The 17,951-nt window shown below is 36.0% G+C and overlaps 1 protein-coding gene across 3 annotated transcripts in view; it reads left to right on the plus strand.

Annotated features, from left to right (window-relative positions):
* RPAP3 (RNA polymerase II associated protein 3) overlaps positions 1-17,951 on the plus strand; it is a 44,140-nt gene that overhangs the window by 1,462 nt on the left and 24,727 nt on the right. For 2 of the 3 annotated variants that reach the window (XM_011987679.1, XM_011987680.1), the window contains exons 2-9: positions 1,760-1,918; positions 3,008-3,148; positions 6,874-6,996; positions 8,202-8,329; positions 13,716-13,837; positions 15,140-15,210; positions 16,322-16,447; positions 17,416-17,543. In XM_011987679.1, coding sequence (XP_011843069.1) covers positions 1,766-1,918; positions 3,008-3,148; positions 6,874-6,996; positions 8,202-8,329; positions 13,716-13,837; positions 15,140-15,210; positions 16,322-16,447; positions 17,416-17,543 — 992 coding nt within the window. In that variant the 5' untranslated portion in view covers positions 1,760-1,765. The remainder of the gene's footprint in view (positions 1-1,759; positions 1,919-3,007; positions 3,149-6,873; positions 6,997-8,201; positions 8,330-13,715; positions 13,838-15,139; positions 15,211-16,321; positions 16,448-17,415; positions 17,544-17,951) is intronic. The other variant, XM_011987681.1, reaches the window with a different exon arrangement.

Consider the following 17,951-nt stretch of genomic DNA (forward strand, 5'->3'; position numbering starts at 1 on the left):
GTAAAACCCCGTCTTTACTGAAAAAAAATACAAAAATTGGCCGGGTGTGGTGGCCTGCACCTGTAATCCCAGCTACTCAGGAGGCTGAGGCAGGAGAATCACTTGAACCTAGAAGGTGGAGGTTGCAGTGAGCTGAGTTCGTGCCACTGCACTCCAGCCTCAGCAACAGAGCGAGACTCTGTCTTAAAAAAACAAAAACAAAACAAACAAAAAAACCCCAGCAACTCTGAATAGTCTTTATATGACTAAACATAATGCACTTTCTTTCCCTCCGTGTATTCTCCGTGCCATTTGGCACTGCTAACCTCTCTCACTTTCTTGAACTCATTTTTTGTCTTCTGTGACAGTACACTCTAGATTTTCGTCCCAGCTGTCTAGGTGCTACTGCCTACTTTTTTCTTCCTTGGCATCTCTTCCTCCGTTTAGTGTTCTCCAGGTTCACTCCATTCCCAGTTGTCACAATGGTTAAACATGGCCACATCCTTGATTCTAGCTTCTACCTTTATGCTAGTGACACCGGCATTTATCTCTAGTCCTATGTAGCTACCTATGGAATATCTCCTCGCCCCATTAGCATATCCCAAACAAATTCTGCATATCCCAAACAAATAATCTGACTTTCTGTTTGCCCTCCAACTGATGCCTCTTTTCCTTTTAGCATTGTATTTCTTGACTCAAAATGGCATCAGTAATCTTACCAGGCTCCCAAGCCAGAAATCTAGGCCTCTGTTTGAGTCTTTCTGTGTTCTCCAACACCTCAGTCTAATCAGTCATCAAGTTCTTTTTATTTTAATACCTTGATATTTTCATATAACTTTCAGAATATAGGTTATACCTCATGGCCTGCCATTTCAAGTCTGTCCCATGTCCACCTCTTTAATCTTCTCTTTCTTCATTCTCCCTTATAATTCCTCACTCTGCTTGCCTTCTCCCTGTTAGTCACTTGGTGGGCCCCTTTGAAATCCAGCTAAGTTCCAACACCTCTGGGGACTCCTTCCTTGACTCTACCACCCTACCATCTGATCCATGCCTATTTTTTTGCAGTCAGTTCTGTAGCATCTGTATGTACCTCTCACACAGGGTTCTCAACCAGGGGTTATTTTTACCTCTCAGGGAACATTTGGCAGTGTCTGGGATTCTTCGTTGTCACAGTCCATGAGGGGAAGGGATGATCCTGGCACCTAGTTGGTAGAGGACAGAAACGTTGCCAACCATCCTACAGTGCACAGGACAGCACTCTTACAACAACTTTTTTGGCCCAAAATGTCAGTGATCCCAAGGTTGAGAAACCCTGCCTAACGTATTTTGTTACTGGTACTTTATATATTTTTTTCTTCTCTGCTACACAAGGGACCTCTTGTTTTTGCATACCTAAATCTTGATTCAGGGCCTTTCACATAGAAGAAGTTAAATGTTGGAAGAAAAAGAAATAAAGGAGGTAATTGCTCAACTCCAGAGATGAGCAGCCTGTCTGCTACCACAGGCTGCTTGATAATTTCAGTGATTTTTCTCCCAATTACCTTTCTTTAATGTTGCCTTTCAAGGATGCTCAAACTTGTCTATTTTTCATTTGTTTATTCAGCAACTGATGTATTTTTAAAATATTATATTGAATTTTTTTTGTTCAGCATCAGTTGGCTCTCTTCTGTCCAGGTATCTTGGCCACTTATGAAGTGGTAAAAAATAATTAGCTAGCTTTCAGAAAAATAAACCAAATAGGCCTATTCTTATCAGAGGTTGGTTGTTCAAAACTCTGCAGGCCATAATGACTTCAGCAAATAAAGCAATCGAATTACAACTACAAGTGAAACAAAATGCGGAAGAATTACAAGACTTTATGAGGGATTTAGAAAACTGGGAAAAAGACATTAAACAAAAGGATATGGAACTAAGAAGACAGAATGGTGTTCCTGAAGAGGTAAATTAAGAATTCCTAATTAAGATCCACCAAAACTGTTTTTATAAAAATAAAGCATAACTTTTAAAAATGTTTTGTGAAAATACTGAAATTGAAGTGATTTGCTTCATTGTCAATTTGTTTTTTCTTTTTATTTGTTTTTTTCTTTGCAATGGAGTCTCGCTCTGTCACCAGACTGGAGTGCAGTGGCGCGATCTCGGCTCACTGCAACCTCCACCTCTCGGGTTCAGGCAATTCTCCTGCCTCAGCCTCCTGAGTAACTGAGACTACAGGTGCGCATCACCATGCCCAGCTACTTTTTGTATTTTTTTTTTTTAGTAGAGACAGGGTTTCATCATGTTGGCCAGGATGATCTTAATCTCTTGACCTCAAGTGATCCGCCCACCTCAGCCTCCCGAAGTGCTGGGATTACAGGCGTGAGCCACTGTGCCCAGCTCACCGTCAATGTTTTTAGAAATTCTGCTTTTCAAAAAGTCTTTGTAATAATTAAATATATTACTATATTTTAAGGCTTAGTGACTAGTTACCGAAAGGATGATCATGTGATAATACTTAGAGGTAAATAAATGACTAACATCATAAAATATATAGAGCAGTGTGTGTATAAAAATATGTGTAGTTATATACTGATGATATATTAACATACCATATTGTCATAAAAATGCAGATAGTACGTAGGTTCAACCAAAAGTTTTAAGACAGTGCATTTAAATATGGCTGGGTTTTTCATACTGTACATAATATGGAGGCAGTTCAGTTTGCGTTTGCACTACTGCTGGTTCATCGTACTAAGGCTGAAGATAGGTCGTTTTTGAAGTTTGAGTTTAGGATTGCAAATTAAAGGTATAATTAGAATTTCTAGGTAATACTTTTTTCTTGTGATTGAACAATGTGCAACACTCAAGGTATGAATTAAACTTTTCAAGCATAATTATTATAAGTGAAGGTGGTAAATTGGTCTTTTTAAACACTTTAAAATTAATGCTTATAAGAAAATATAATATAGTGAGAATTTTAAACATAGCTAGTTATACAAAGAATAACAGAGCATAATACTCACAACTTTGTGTTTTTTTTTTCCCTCCTCAGAATTTACCTCCTATTCGAAATGGGAATTTTAGGAAAAAGAAGAAAGGCAAAGCTAAAGAGCCTTCCAAAAAAACCAAAGAGGAAAACACAAAAAACAGGATAAAATCTTATGATTATGAGGCATGGGCAAAACTTGATGTCGTAAGTTAATCTAGTCGTTTGCTTCTTAATATTTGAGTGAAAGTTTCTGGGAGTTAGCTGATAGTCATGGGCTAAGTGAAAAAGAATGTAGGGTTATGGCCTGTGTCTTTCTCTTATACATGATTTTATGTGGAATAAACATTTAATTACATAGCTCTTTAATGAGATAATTTTTTTTTCCTGCAATCCTCTTTCAGCGAATTGTGGCTGAAACAGCCAGGATTTTATTCTTTTTTTTTTCTTTTTACAAAAATTACTATTTATTTACTTATTACTATTTATTTATCCAGTGTACTCTTCATCCAATTTCCTCTGGTGGTTACATCTTTCTTAGCTGTAGTATACAGTATCAAAACTAGGAATTGACATTGGTATAGTGTGTGTATGGTTCTATGTTATTTTATCCCACGTGTAGGTTTGGATAACCCAACCGCAATTAAGATGCAGATATATGGCACCACCACAAAGATTCCCTTTGTGCCATCCCTTTATAGTCGTACTGCTCCCCTCTTTGCCACCTTCTCTAACCCCTAAACAGCCAGAATTCTAAGATACTCCCAGAAAAGAATGACTGTGCAGATGTCTTTGTTGTAAACTGAAGGACCTGCGGTAATCTGTTAAAAGAGAATGCCTTTGTGTCTAGTCTTAGGACTGGGGCTGTGTAACGATAAACATAGGCCTATCTTGATCCCAGGAAGTTGGGCTTCTTTACCCTTCTAGACTGGGATAGCAGATGTGTGTCCTCCCATCTCCCACATGTGATACACAACATACTTGGAGAATCACCACCAGTGCTCTGCCTTACAACCGTTTACCAGTGTTTCAAGCAGCCACTGTCGTGTCAGCCTGTGAAAGAGAACCTGTTGGCCAGCCCTATTCTGCACTCCGATCTACTTTAAGGGTTGATTTGGTTAGGGGTATGTGTGTTAGGGGATGTGATAACCAGCTGATGAATTTGGAATATATATTCCTCTTTAGTTTTTAAACAAGTGTTTATTATGTAATATTTGATTCGTACCAAAGAATATATAGAGATATATGTTCTAAAGCATAGTAATAAAATGAATACATGAGCCTACTATCTAACTTAAAGAGAATTTTTCCAATATCTTTGAAGCTACTGGTGTGCTCCTTTCTGATCCCATGTTGTTTTCTCCCTTCTACTCCCAGAAGTAACCACTGTCTGATTTCTCTGTTTATTTTCTCTGCATTTTTCTGTTTAACATTTTTACTAAGGTATAATGTACATAAAGTCCAAAAATCTTAAGTGTACATCTTCCTGAATTTTTACTCAAGTGTACACCTGTGAAACCACTGTTCGGATCAAGATACAGAACATTCTGGGAGGCTGAGGCATGAGAATGGCTTGAACCCGGGAGGCAGAGGTTGCGGTGAGCCAAGAGCACACCACTGCACTCTAGCCTGGGCAACTCTGTCTCAAAAAAACAAAAACAAAAAGAACATTTCCAGCCTCGCAGAGGCCTTACTTTCAGTAGATGACCTCTCAAAATTAGCCACTGTTCTCACCTCTCATATTGTATACAGTTTTGGAATTTCATATAAATGTATTATACAGTATGCATTAAGTTTGGCTTCTTTCGCTATCATTATTTGAGATCCATATTGTGAGTAGCAGCAGTTCTTTTTCATTGCTGACCAGAATTCCATTGTGTGGATGTCTTAATTTGTGTCCGTTCTTCTATTGATAATACTTTTGTATTGTTGGTGGTTTGGGGCTATGATGAATGAACCTGCTGTGAACATTCTTGTACTTGTCTTTTGATGGATATAAGCACCCTAGAGGGGATTTGCTGGGGCATAGTTTATAAATACATTTAGCTTTAGAAAATACTGTCAAACAATTTTCCAAATTATTTGTGTGGTATTTTTCTTAATAAAACTAAGGCTAATTAAGAGAGAGCTGGGGATTTTATTTAGTTTGCCATCTGCTTCAGGATTGTCCCAATAAAGGAGAAGTAAAATTTTGGGTCTTGAATTTATCACTGTTGGAAATACTTTCTGAAAATAGAATTTATTCTCAAGTGTCATGTAGACTGTCTTCATTTTTTTGTGTGTGTGACTTTTTGTTATAGCCTGTTCCTTTTCATCAGCTGGTGTCTTCTTATAATGTCCTTTCCTGAAAGACATCATCTCAGATGATTTCTTATAGAGGTGTTTTCTACACAGGCATTTACTCATTCAGCAGATACTGATTGAGCTCCTGCTGTATGTGGACAATGCCATCAAGATTGTACTGCATAACTTGCAATTGTCATTTTAGTGTCTCTATACAAGATATAGTTGTTTAATTCCCATTTCTATCTAGTTCAGATCTGAGCAGCTGCTTTAGTGTTCTGCTACTGTTAGTTTTCTATACCTGTCAGCATAGCAGGGTTGGATAATCCTGGCTACAATGTTGGTAGGCTGGTGGTATTTCTAGAATCTTCATGCTAAAACACATAGCTAAATTTTAATCCATGTTTCAATGTTCATTTAATGAAACTATGCATAGTTTTTTTATTTTTATAAGCAATTTGTTTTTTTCTTGTGTAAATAACTTTAAAATAGTGTTTGAATGCAAAAAGGATTTTGTTTACATAATAATTAAAGTTTGTGTTTAAAAGTGCTTTAATGAACTCTAATGGTCGTCCTGGTGGCTCACGCCTGTAATCCCAACACTTTGGGAGGCTGAGGCGGGCACATTGCTTGGGCTTAGGATCCAGACCAGCCTGGCCAATGTGGCAAAAGCCCGTCTCTACAAAAAATAAAAAGGTAGCTGCACATGATGGTGCACACCTGTAGTCCCAGTTACTTGGGAGAGCGAGGTGGGAGGATGGCTTGAGCCTGGGAGTTGGAAATTGCAGTAAACTGACATCACACTACTGCACTCCAGCCTAGGCAACAGAGCCAGATGCTGTCTCAAAAATAAAAATAAAAATAAAATCTTACTAAAAATCATTGTTTTATCATATTAAAAATAAGAGAAAAAGTCTGGTGGCAGTCTATGAAATTATTTATTACCATGAAAGTAGTGTGAGTCAAAAGAGATTGAGAATCATGGGACTAGCACATTTTTTATTTTTCCTTTGGTAGAGGCAGCTATATTTTGGAATACCCTCAGAGACAGTATAACATATCGATTGAGAGCTCTTGGAGGAAGTAGACTTGGTCACTTACTAGCTGAGTGACCTCGAATGAGTTAACTAACTTCTGCATTTCAGTTCCCTCAAGTGGAAAACATGGGTAATTATACCGTCCTCATAGGTTATTGTGAAGATTAGGAGTTAATGTGCTCTTCTTTTGTTTGTTTTAAAATAGCAGTTTTAAAATAGCAGTTTTTTGTTTTAAAATAAGGAAGAAAAAAAATTTTTTAAAAACCTTTCTCTGCTAATGGGTGCTAATTATATTAGTTTAGGGCTATTTGCAAACTTCCTTTAAACCATAATACCTAACTGCTAATAGTTTGTGATTTAGGGATGATTTGTACAGTTAGCTTTATGAGTTCGTAGTCAGATTCTTGGTTTGCATCTTGGTTTTCTAAACAAAGGCATCTTTTTCTCTGGATATAATCTTAACAATGAGAGATTTGGGTTGCTTTGTAAGCCTGTAGGTCCTTAGATTGTAACAATTTACATTCATTTAAGTGTATTTTTTTAGTATGTCTTTTTTTTTTTTCCCCCCCAATCATATAATTATGACCACTGTTTTCCTCCTTTTGGTTTTAGGACAGTATCCTTGATGAGCTTGACAAAGACGATAGTACCCATGAGTCTCTGTCTCAAGAATCAGAGTCGGAAGAAGATGGGATTCATGTAGATTCACAAAAGGCTCTTGTTTTAAAAGAAAAGGTACTAATTAGTTAGGTTTTTTTTTTTTTTTTTCGGGTAAGCAGGAGATGTTGAAAATCATGTGGACCCTAAAGTTTCTTGAGCACAGTTTTAGTAGGTGTTTAAGCTCTCTGTTGTTATTGGCTACCTCCCTCTCTGGAGGCAGTGTAACATTGGTTAGGAGTACATGCTCTGGAGCCAGATTACCTGGGTTCAAATCTCGATAAGTTCTTTAAACTTTTGAACTTCAGTTATCTCTTCTGTAAAATGATAATAATATTACCAACCTCAATGGGTTCTTAGGAGTAGTAAGTGAACTGTTTTATGTAAAATGCTTAGACTGTACCTGGAGTTGTCCAGTGTTTTTAGTAGTAGGTTGAAGTAACTTGAAATTAGTGTGTGATTCTTGGCATAAATATTATATTCCACTCCCAGGTATCAAAGGCTATCTTTGGTTACTTTTTGGAATGTTCAGTATCTCCCTGAGGGATGCCTCATTATTATAAAACCAGCTGTATTACTTTCACAAAGGTAGAACTCTTTTCAGATTAAACTCTTGATGCTTTTTTTGGGTTACATTTCTGTAGGTTGGCATTGTCAATAAGGAATATAATGCTAGGTATTTTACTCATTTTTCTGCCTGGGCTCTTGGGTTGTGCCCATACAATGACCATATACAGTTACCCTTGAACAGTGTGGGGTCAGTGCCTCATGCAGTAAAAAATCTGCATGTAACTTGTGACTCCCCCAAAAACTTAACTACTAATAGCTTACTGTTGACCGGAAGCAGTATGGATAACACAAATAGTTGATTAGCACAAATTTTATGTGTTATATGTATTATATACTGTATTCTTACAAAAAAGCTAGAGAAAAGAAAATGTTATTAGAACATTTTAAGGAAGAGAATGTGTATTTATTTATGTAAATATATTTCACTATGTAGAAGTGGATCATTTAAAAGTCTCCATCCTTGTCATCTTCACATTGAGTAGGCTGAGGATGGGGAAGAGGAGGAGTTGGTCTTGCTCTCTCAGGGGTGGCAGAGGCCGAAGAGGTAGAATAGTTGGAAGGGGAGGCAGGCACACTTGATGTAGACTTTTATTGAAAAAAATCCACATTTAAGTGGACCCATGCCCTTCAAACCTGGGTTGTTCAAGGGTCAACTGTAGTGAATTTCAGAATTTGTAAAAAGGGTCATTTTATATAATTTTCTTTTTTTTCAGGGCAATAAATACTTCAAACAAGGAAAATATGATGAAGCAATTGACTGCTACACAAAAGGCATGGATGCTGATCCATATAATCCCGTGTTGCCAACGAACAGAGCATCAGCGTATTTTAGACTGAAAAAGTAAGGACTTTTGTAACGTGTGTGAATGTGAATGTCTTATGTATATATGGAGACTTACTAAAAAAACTTCTGGAATAAGGTGTGGAGGACAGATTGTGAATGTATCGCGTTTTCTTTTCAACTATAAATTCTTATAGCTCACTCCTTTTTATTGAATTATTTTGCTTAAGCCATTTTAAACATCTGGTGCTAAAACCTTGTTCCCATGGCTCACTTTACTGAGGTATTCCTCTAAAAATTCAGTAATAGTGTTCTTATCTAATTCACAAAGCTAAAAAAGTTAGTTGGATATTTTTAGAAATCAGTATCCCCTTATTTTGAAAAGTTATTTATCCACTATTTAATCTAGAGAACATTTATTATGGAAAACTTAAGATATGTTTCAACATTGTTTGTCATTAAGTCATACTGACTTTTAAAATAAATAATGTGGAAGAATATAAATGTGGTATTGTCTTGTCATATGCAGGTAACCAACCTATCAAAGGGGTTTTTTAAAAAGATAAACACCATCAAGGAAGACATTCTTACTGTTTTAATTATTTGGAAATACAAATTTTATTGGTATCTGAGTTTTTACTATTTAAATAGCATATTTTTATGTCTTGGAAACTCATGATATTAATCTTCTAAAAAATTAGGGAAATATTTACATTTTATAATATTTGATATCTGCAATATATGTATCATATACATAAATTACAGAGAATAATTTAACATAAGCCTATATAAACACCCCTCTCAACTTAAGAACCAGAACATTACCATTATTTTTGAAGTTACCTTGATGCTCCTTTCTGTATCCTGTCCGTTGCCTCCCTCCCAGTTAACCACTATCTTGAATTATATATTTGTCATTCTTTTGATTTAAAAACGGTTTATTATATATGTATATGTTGGTAAATAATATATGGTGTAATCTTGCTTATTTTTGAGCTTTAAAAGTATATCATACTGTGTGTAGTTTTCTGTGGCTCACCTATTTCTCTATTATATTTTTATGATTCATTCTTGTTTTGATGCACATAGTTCTAGAGCTCTGATTGTAACTGTTACAAAGGATAATTTCTTTTTAGAAATATACCATTATGTGTCTATTCTTGTGTTGCTGGATTGTTGGTTCGTTCCTTTCTTCCTTTGTTTTTCTCTCTCTCCCTCCCACTCTTTCTTCCCTCCTCCTGTCCCTCTTTCTATTGCCCACATTCTGTCCTTTCCTTCCTTATTTCAGCAATGCTGTGAACATTTTTGTATATGTTTCTTGGTATTGGGTCATAAAATGTGTAGATGTTCAGCTTCACAGGATGATGACAAAGGTAGTTTGTTGTTATACAGTTGTTACAAAGGTAAATGGATGAGTTTACAGTCTCATTAGCAGTGTATAATAATGCCTGTTTCTTAGCCTTACCAACACTGATATAGTTGGGCTTCTTAATTGTTGTCAATCTAGTGGGTGTTGTCAATCTAGTGGGTGTAAAATGGCGTTTCATTGTGTCTTTGAAATGCCATTTTGCACTTCTCAACTATTAGTAAGGTTTTCATTTCTCAACTGTTGGTAAGGTTAAGCATCTTATATATTTCCCCCCCCCTTTTTTTTTTTCCCTGTGAAATGCCTATTTGGTGTTTGGCCTTTTTTTTTTTAGGGCTTTTTCTATTTATTTTGAGAGTTCTTTATTCTGGATACTAATCTTTTGGTCTTTTTCATAATAACTCTCTTCTCTCAATTTGTAGCTTATCTTCTTTATGGAATTTTAATGAATATAAACATTCAATTTTAATATAGTTCAACTTATTGATTTTTTTAAAAAGATTAGGACTTTATAAAATGATTTGTTGAAAAAAATAGTTTGCTGCTTGAGTTCATAATAATCTCCTCTACTTTCTTCTAAACATTTTTAAGATTTAATTTTCACATTTAGGCATTTTCACATATGCTGAAGGTTTTTCCAGCTCTATTTTTGGAATAGTCCTGTTTTCTCCTGTGGATCTGCTATGCTACTATTGTCATATGTCATGTTTGCCTAGATCGCTTTCTCATCTCTCTGTTCTTTACACTGGTCTATTGCCTGTCCTTACATCCGTTCCACACTATCTTTAATTATTATAGCATTATAATTGTAAGTCTTAATATTTGGTATACTGAATATTCTGCTACCTTTTATTATTCAGGAATGTTTTGGGTATTCTTGGACTTTTACTCATCAATGTAACTTTTAGAATTATCTTCCCAAATTCCTTAAAATATCCTGTTGAGATTTTGATTAGAATTGCATTAGATTTATAAATCAGTCTGGAGAGAATCATATTGTGTGTTTTTGTACTTTATTATAGGTGAATGTGAAATATCTCCACTTATATTGTCATTAATGTCTTTGAAAACAGTCTTACAATTTTTTGCATCTGTGTCTGGTAGGTCTTTGTTAGATGTTTTGTTTGTTTGTTTCTTGTTGGTCTGTCGTAGTCACCTTACTAAACTTTTAATATTTCTAGCAATGTCTCTAGATTGTTTTGAGTTTTCTTTTAGGACCATCATATCATCTGAGAATTATTTCAGGCTTTTTTCCTTGTTTCTAGTCTTTGTGTTTCTTTCTTGTGGAACTGCTTTGGTGAAGACCTCTATGTAATACCGAGAAAAAGCAGTGATAATGGGCATTCTTGTTTCTTGCATTAAAGGGAATGCTACTAATGTTTCACCATTAGGAATTATAGGCATACCTTGTTTTATTGTGTGTCGCTTTATTGCATCCACAGATACTGTTTTTACAAAATGAAAGTTTGTGGCAACCTTGTATCAGGGAAGTCAAGCAACTCTATTGGTGCCATTTGTCCAACAACATGTGTTTACTTTGTGTCTGTGTGTCACGTTTTGGTAATTGTTGCAGTATTTCAGATTTCTTTTATTATTATTGTATCTGTTATGGTGATTCTGATCAGGGATCTTTGACGTTTCTATTGTAATTGTTTTGGGGAGCCATCAAGCACACCCATATGTTGTTGTGCATCCTGTCTGCTTCATTGACCAGCCGCCCCCACAACCCAATCTCTCTCCTTCTCCTTGGGCCTCCCTATTCCCTGAGACACAACAGTATTGAAATTAGGCCAGTTAATAACCCTACAGTGAGGCCAGGCACGGTGGCTCACACCTGTAATCCCAGCACTTTGGGAGGCTGAGGTGGGCGGCATCACTTGAGGTCAGGAGTTGGAGACCAGCCTGGCCAACATGATGAAACCCTGTCTCTACTAAAAATACAAAAATTTAGCCAGGCGTGGTGGCGCATACCTATAATCCCAGCTACTTGAGAGGGTGAGGTACGAGAATCGCTTGAGCCCAGGAGGCGGAGGTTGCAGTGAGTTGAGATCATGCCACTGCACTCTAGCCTGGGCGAGAGAGTAAGACTCCATCTCAAAACAAACAAACAAACGAACAAACAAAACCCTACAGTGGCATGTTAAGTATTCAAGTGAAAGAAGACTCGCAGATCTCTCACTTTAAATTGGAAGAGCTGGAAATGATTAAACTTAGGAAGGCATGTCGAAAGCAAAGACTGACTGAAAGCTAGGCCTCTTGTGCCAGTTAGCCAAGATGTGAATGCAAAGGAAAATTTCTTGAAGGAAATTAAAAGGGCTACTCCAATGAACACAAATAATTAAAAGCAAAAGAAGCTTATTGTTGATAGGGAGAAAGTTTTATTGGTCTGTATAGAAGATCAAATCAGCCGCAACATTCCCCTGATCCTAAGTCTAATCTAGTGCAAGGCCCTAGTGCTCTTCAATTTAGTGAAGGCTGAGAGAGGTGAGAAAGCTGCAGAAGAAAAGTTGAAAGCTAGCAGAAGTTGATTTATGAAGTTTAAGGAAAGAAGCTTAAACAAAAGTGGAAAGTGAAGCAGCAGGTGCTGATGGAGAACCTGCAGAAAGTTATCCAGAAGATCTAGCTAAGGTAATTGATGAAGGTGACTATGTTAAACAACACATTTTCAGTGTTGACTAAACAGCCTTCTGTTAGAAGACAGTGCCATTTGGGCTTTCACGGCTAGAGGGAATGCCTGGCTTCAAAGGACAGTCTGATTCTCTTGTTAGAGGCTAATGCAACTGGTGACTTTAAGTTGAAGACAGTGCTCATTTACCATTCCAAAAGTCCTAGGGCCCTTAGGAATTATGCTAAATCTACTCTGCCTGTGCTCTATAAATACAACAACAAAGTCTGGATGACAGCACATCTGTTTATGAACTGGTTTACTGAACATTTTAAGCCTGCTATTGAGACCTACTGCTTAGAAAAAAAGATTTATTTCAAAGTAGTGTGTTGACAATGCACCTACTCACCCAAGATCTCTGATGAAGATGTACAAGGAGATGAATGTTGTTTTCATGCCTCCTAACACAATATCCGTTCTGCAGCCCATAGATTGAAGAGTCATTTCAACTTTCAAGTCTTGTTATTTAAGAAATACATTTCATAGGCTGTAGCTGTCATAGATTGTGATTCCTCTAGTGGATCTGGGCAAAGTAGATTGAAACCTGGAAAGGATCAGCTATTTTAGATGCCATTAAAAGTGTCCGTAATTCATGAGAGGAGGTCAAAATGTCAGTGTTAACAGGAGTTTGGAAGAAGTTGATTTCAACTCTTATGGATGACTTTGAGGGGTTCGAGATTTTAGTGGAGGAAGATGTGACTGAATTGCTGCAATCTTGTGTTCAAACTTGAATGGATGATCAGTTGCTTCTTATGGATGAGCACAGAAAGTGGTTTCTTGAGAGAGAATCTAGTCTAGGTGAAGGTGCTGTGAATGTTTTTGAAAGGAGAACAGAAGATTTAGAACATTATATAAACTTAGTTGATAAAGTGGCAGAGTTTGAGAGGATTGACTCCAATATTAAAAGAAGTTCTATTATGTAAATGCTATCAAACAGCATCACATGCTACCTTCACCACCCTGATCAGTCAGTAACCATCAACATCAAGGCAAGATCCTCCAACAGCACAAAGATAAATATTCACTGAAGACTCAGATAATTATTAGCATTTTTTAGCAATAAAGTATTTTTTAATCAAGGTATATACATTGTTATTTAGACATAAAGCTTTTGCACGCTTACTAGATTGCAGTATAGTGTAAATAAAACCTTTGTATGCAGTGGAAAACCAAAAAATTTGTGTGACTAGCTTTATTGTGACATTTGTTGTGGTGGTCTAGAATCAAACCCACAATATCTTTGAGGAATGGCAGTATTGCTTTTATTATGCTTAGTTAACTAAAAGGAGGTGGGAAAAATGCCTTCAGTGGGCAAGTAAATTCCCTTTTCAAGGATTTCAGAAACAAATTTTGAAATTTTGGTTTAGTAAATTAGTTTTGTTAACTTTATTTGTTTTAATGTTTTTAAATTGCAGATTTGCTGTTGCTGAGTCTGATTGTAATTTAGCCATTGCCTTGAATAGAAGTTATACAAAGGCTTATTCCAGACGAGGTGCTGCTCGATTTGCTTTGCAAAAATTAGAAGAGGCCAAAAAAGGTATTTTCTAGTCATTATCTAAAAAATTCTTTAACAGTGTTATCTAACAGATGCTATGTAGAGAATACTGAGTAATCACAGTTACTACCTTTAGAGAGCTTTCTGTATTTGAACAAAGGTCATTTTTGGAACTGAAAAGATATCTTGATTTTTTAAGAAAGAATGTGTTATTTGCCACCAATCAGAATTTGGTTCAAATTTTCATGTTACTAAGTACTAGCTATGTTACCAGTATCTTCTCTGACTTTCAGTTTCTCATCTGTAAAATAGGCATTAAAATGTCTTCTTGGCTTTTGTGAGGCAAGAGGTAGTGTGTTTAAAGCTCATAACACATTTTTGTTCACTTATAAATTCTAAGCCTTCTATTATTCCATAAAATAGGTTTGTGTATTGTAAATCACAAAATCTGAATAAAGCTGATATTTAATTGGATTTTGCTGCTGCTTAGGTTTTTTTTTTTTTTTTTGAGACAGAGTCTCGATTTTTTGCCCAGGCTGGAGTGCAATGGCGTGATCTTGGCTCACTGCAACCTCTGCCTCCTGGGTTCAAGTGATTCTCCCTGCCTCAGCCTTCCAAGTAGCTGGGATTACAGGTGCCTACCACCACGCCCGGCTAATTTTTGTAGTTTTAGTAGAGACAGGGTTTCGCCATGTTGGCCAGGCTGGTCTTGACTCCTGACTTCAGGTGATCTTCCCACCTCGGCCTCCCAAAGTGCTGGGATTACAGGAGTGAGCCACCGTGCCTGGCCTGCTTCTTGGTTTTATGATGTACAACTTATGATAGCAGGTATCCTTCCTGGGGCTGGTGGAAGATGGTTTGTCATAGGATTTTGTCTGCCCTGGGGGAGAAGAAGAAAGTTCAGTGGCTTGGCTGGACACAGTGGCTTACACCTGTAATCCTAGCAGTCTCGGAGGCCAAGATGGGAAGACTGCTTGAGGCCAGGAGTTTGAGACTAACCTGGCCAACGTGGAGAAAACCTGTCTCTACTAAAAATACAAAAATTAACTGAGCTTGGTGGTGTGCGCCTGTAGTCCCAGCTACTCAGGAGGTGGAGGTACAGAGTCACTGTAACCTGGGAGCTGGAGGTTGCAGTGAGCCAAGATTGTGCCACTGCACTCAGCCTGGGCAACAGAGTGAGAATGTCTCAAAAAAAGAAAGTTCAGTGGCCTAATGATAGTATTTCTTTGTTTCTCTTTTATTTTGCTGTAGGACAATTGCCTAATTGTCACAGGCAACAAAAGATTGTTTTATATAAGTTTTTAAATATTACTGATCTTTAGAAATTTTTTAATCTTCTCTTAGATTATGAAAGAGTATTAGAACTGGAACCAAATAACTTTGAAGCAACAAATGAACTCAGGAAAATCAATCAGGTAAACTATAGTTATTTAAATTTTAAGTGTATTACTTATAACTTTTATTTGAAGAAGTAAAGCTTTTTGCATGTATTTTGTACTATGGATTTCTTAATATTGAGATTTTCTAATTTTAATTATTTGTACCATAGAGTTTTACTAAATGAATTTGCAAGCCAGAGGGAGTGTAATGGTATTTAAAGACCCTTGATTGTTCTAAAAGTTGCCTGAGATCTTTAGAACTACTGCTGCTTTACTCTTTCCCAGATGACAGAATTATTGTTTTTTTATCCCACTGATTTTCTTCCTTTTTGGCTTATGCACTGATTGAAACATTGAGAGAAAAATGACAGTGATTGGGGAAAGTGTACATTACTATTGCACGTAAGATCTGCTGGTAAATATGTTAACTTGATTGTAGTTGTGAACTCTATTATATATTTTTAAAATTTTGTGTTAGGTCAAATAATGACTGTGAGTATTGAATTTGAGAAGTTTGGTAATGTAGATGTAATGAACTGTTAGGTCTGAAAACAGCTCCTAAAACAGTGCCTGGCCAGTATAGAAATTCAATAAATATTTGTTGAATAAATGAGCAACTACTTTTAATGGATGCTACTTATTTATTTATTTAAAATAATTTCAACTACTATTTTAGATTCAAAAGGTATATATGAAGGCTTTTTACATGGGCATATTGTATGAAACTGAGGTTTGGGGTGTGAATGATTCCGTCTCCTAGATAGTGAGCATAGTACCCAATAGGTAGTTTTTCCCCGTCCCCTCCCCACCCCCAGTGTTTCTCTCCTCAACAGGTAGTCTGTAGTGTGCATTGTTTCCGTTCCATGTGTACCCAATGTTTACCTCCCACTTATAAGTCAGAACAGGCAGTATGTGGTGTTTGATACTAATTTTAATTGAAATGAGAAGCACGTTAAATTTATTATATACTTATTTTACTTTTTACTTTAATAAGTAGAAAGATTTTGAATTAGAGTAGAAAATGTTATTTCGATTATTTAAAATGTGGCAGAAATTCTAATATATTTGAGGTATTTATGTTTTAAGGTCAAATGTATATGCATCTTGTATTACTTGTTTTATTTTAGCTGACTGCTATGTTTCCTAGGCTTTAGCATCCAAAGAAAACTCATATCCAGAGGAAGCTGACATAGTGGTTAAGTCAACAGAAGGAGAGCGAAAGCAAATTGAAGCACAACAGAATAAGCAGCAGGCCATTTCAGAGAAAGATCGGGTAATCCAAAGCTAATCCAACATAGAATGTATATATTTTGCTGAGTGTTGATTTATTTCTTGTATATCAGTTAAATTTTTTCTCTAATATTAAAGTTTTGCTTGAGTAGGAATTGGAAATTAAATACACTAAAGCCTCTGGGACCTACTAATTCAAAATTTGGGTAATTGATGACTTTATACATAAATTTAAAAAGTAACTATGGAAACACTTAAGTTTGGAAACTACTTTTGAATGTTTTATATATTTACATATACATAGTTATAAATTTAACATAGAAGTTAATTACAATCCATTCTTATAATGTACTTTTTTCATTAATTCACACTGAACTGTTTCTGATTGAAATTCCTCTATTAATCGTGAGTTGAGGAGGTTTCATTTATTTATAGCCTTTCCTGGACCCACAGAAGATTCATAATAAATACGTATGAAATGATTATTGATTGTGATATTTGACTCTGATTATAAGTAAATGTTATAGTGAAATCAGGTATACAAATTCCAATACAGTTGAATTTATCTTATATTTGGGCATATTAAAGTTATTGAAGAGTGGGCTTTATGATTCTGGTACTGTGTTCTTTCACAAAATTTATTTGAGTTATGAAATCTTTTGTACAGCTTCTAATGTAACTTAAGGAAGTATATTATTTGGACCTTTGTTAAAATAGGTTTTTAAATTTAAGCTTTGCGTAACATGTAATTAATGGAATAATAGTGAATGCTGCAAAGTAATATAGTAGTATACATGTTTTTTGTTTTTAGTACTGAAAGAACAATAATGCCATTAAAAAAGAAACAACCCAAACCAACAGATTCTAAAACATGTCTCAAGGGCCAGATTTTTAACAATATTCTTTCCTGAAATACTGTTGGTGAATATCCTTGCAGTGTTTCATAAGATTTGAATTCATTTAATTTTTTTGCATTTTTTTTATTCTCCATATTTCTCTACAAAATAACAGGGGAATGGATTTTTCAAAGAGGGGAAATATGAAAGAGCAATTGAATGCTATACTCGAGGGATAGCAGCAGATGGTGCTAATGCCCTTCTTCCAGCTAACAGAGCTATGGCCTATCTGAAGATTCAGAAGTAAGTATTGGTTAATTTTAGTGCTTTTCAGGATAAAAATTTACAATAAATTGGTAAATTTTTACCATAAGTTACCTAACATACCAATTATGGCGTGTTAGGTTAGCTTACATGCCAATTTATGGTAAATTTAAGTAAATTAAAATTTAATTGATATATTTTTGAGCATTTAAATTAAAGTGAAATGAGAGGGGAAAAATAGTGTGTATGTGTATGTGTGTATGTGTATGTGTGTGTTTATGTACCTGTGGTATACATAGTTCCAGGCACAAGGTGTGTATTCAGTAGATGTTCTTGTTAATATTTTCCCACTTTTGGCCGAGCGCGGTGGCTCACGCCTGTAATCCCAGCACTTTGGGAGGCCGAGACGGGCAGATCACGAGGTCAGGAGATCGAGACCATCCTGGC

Source organism: Mandrillus leucophaeus, unplaced genomic scaffold (genome assembly GCF_000951045.1).
Source record: "Mandrillus leucophaeus isolate KB7577 unplaced genomic scaffold, Mleu.le_1.0 Scaffold313, whole genome shotgun sequence".
Classification (NCBI taxonomy): domain Eukaryota; kingdom Metazoa; phylum Chordata; class Mammalia; order Primates; family Cercopithecidae; genus Mandrillus; species Mandrillus leucophaeus.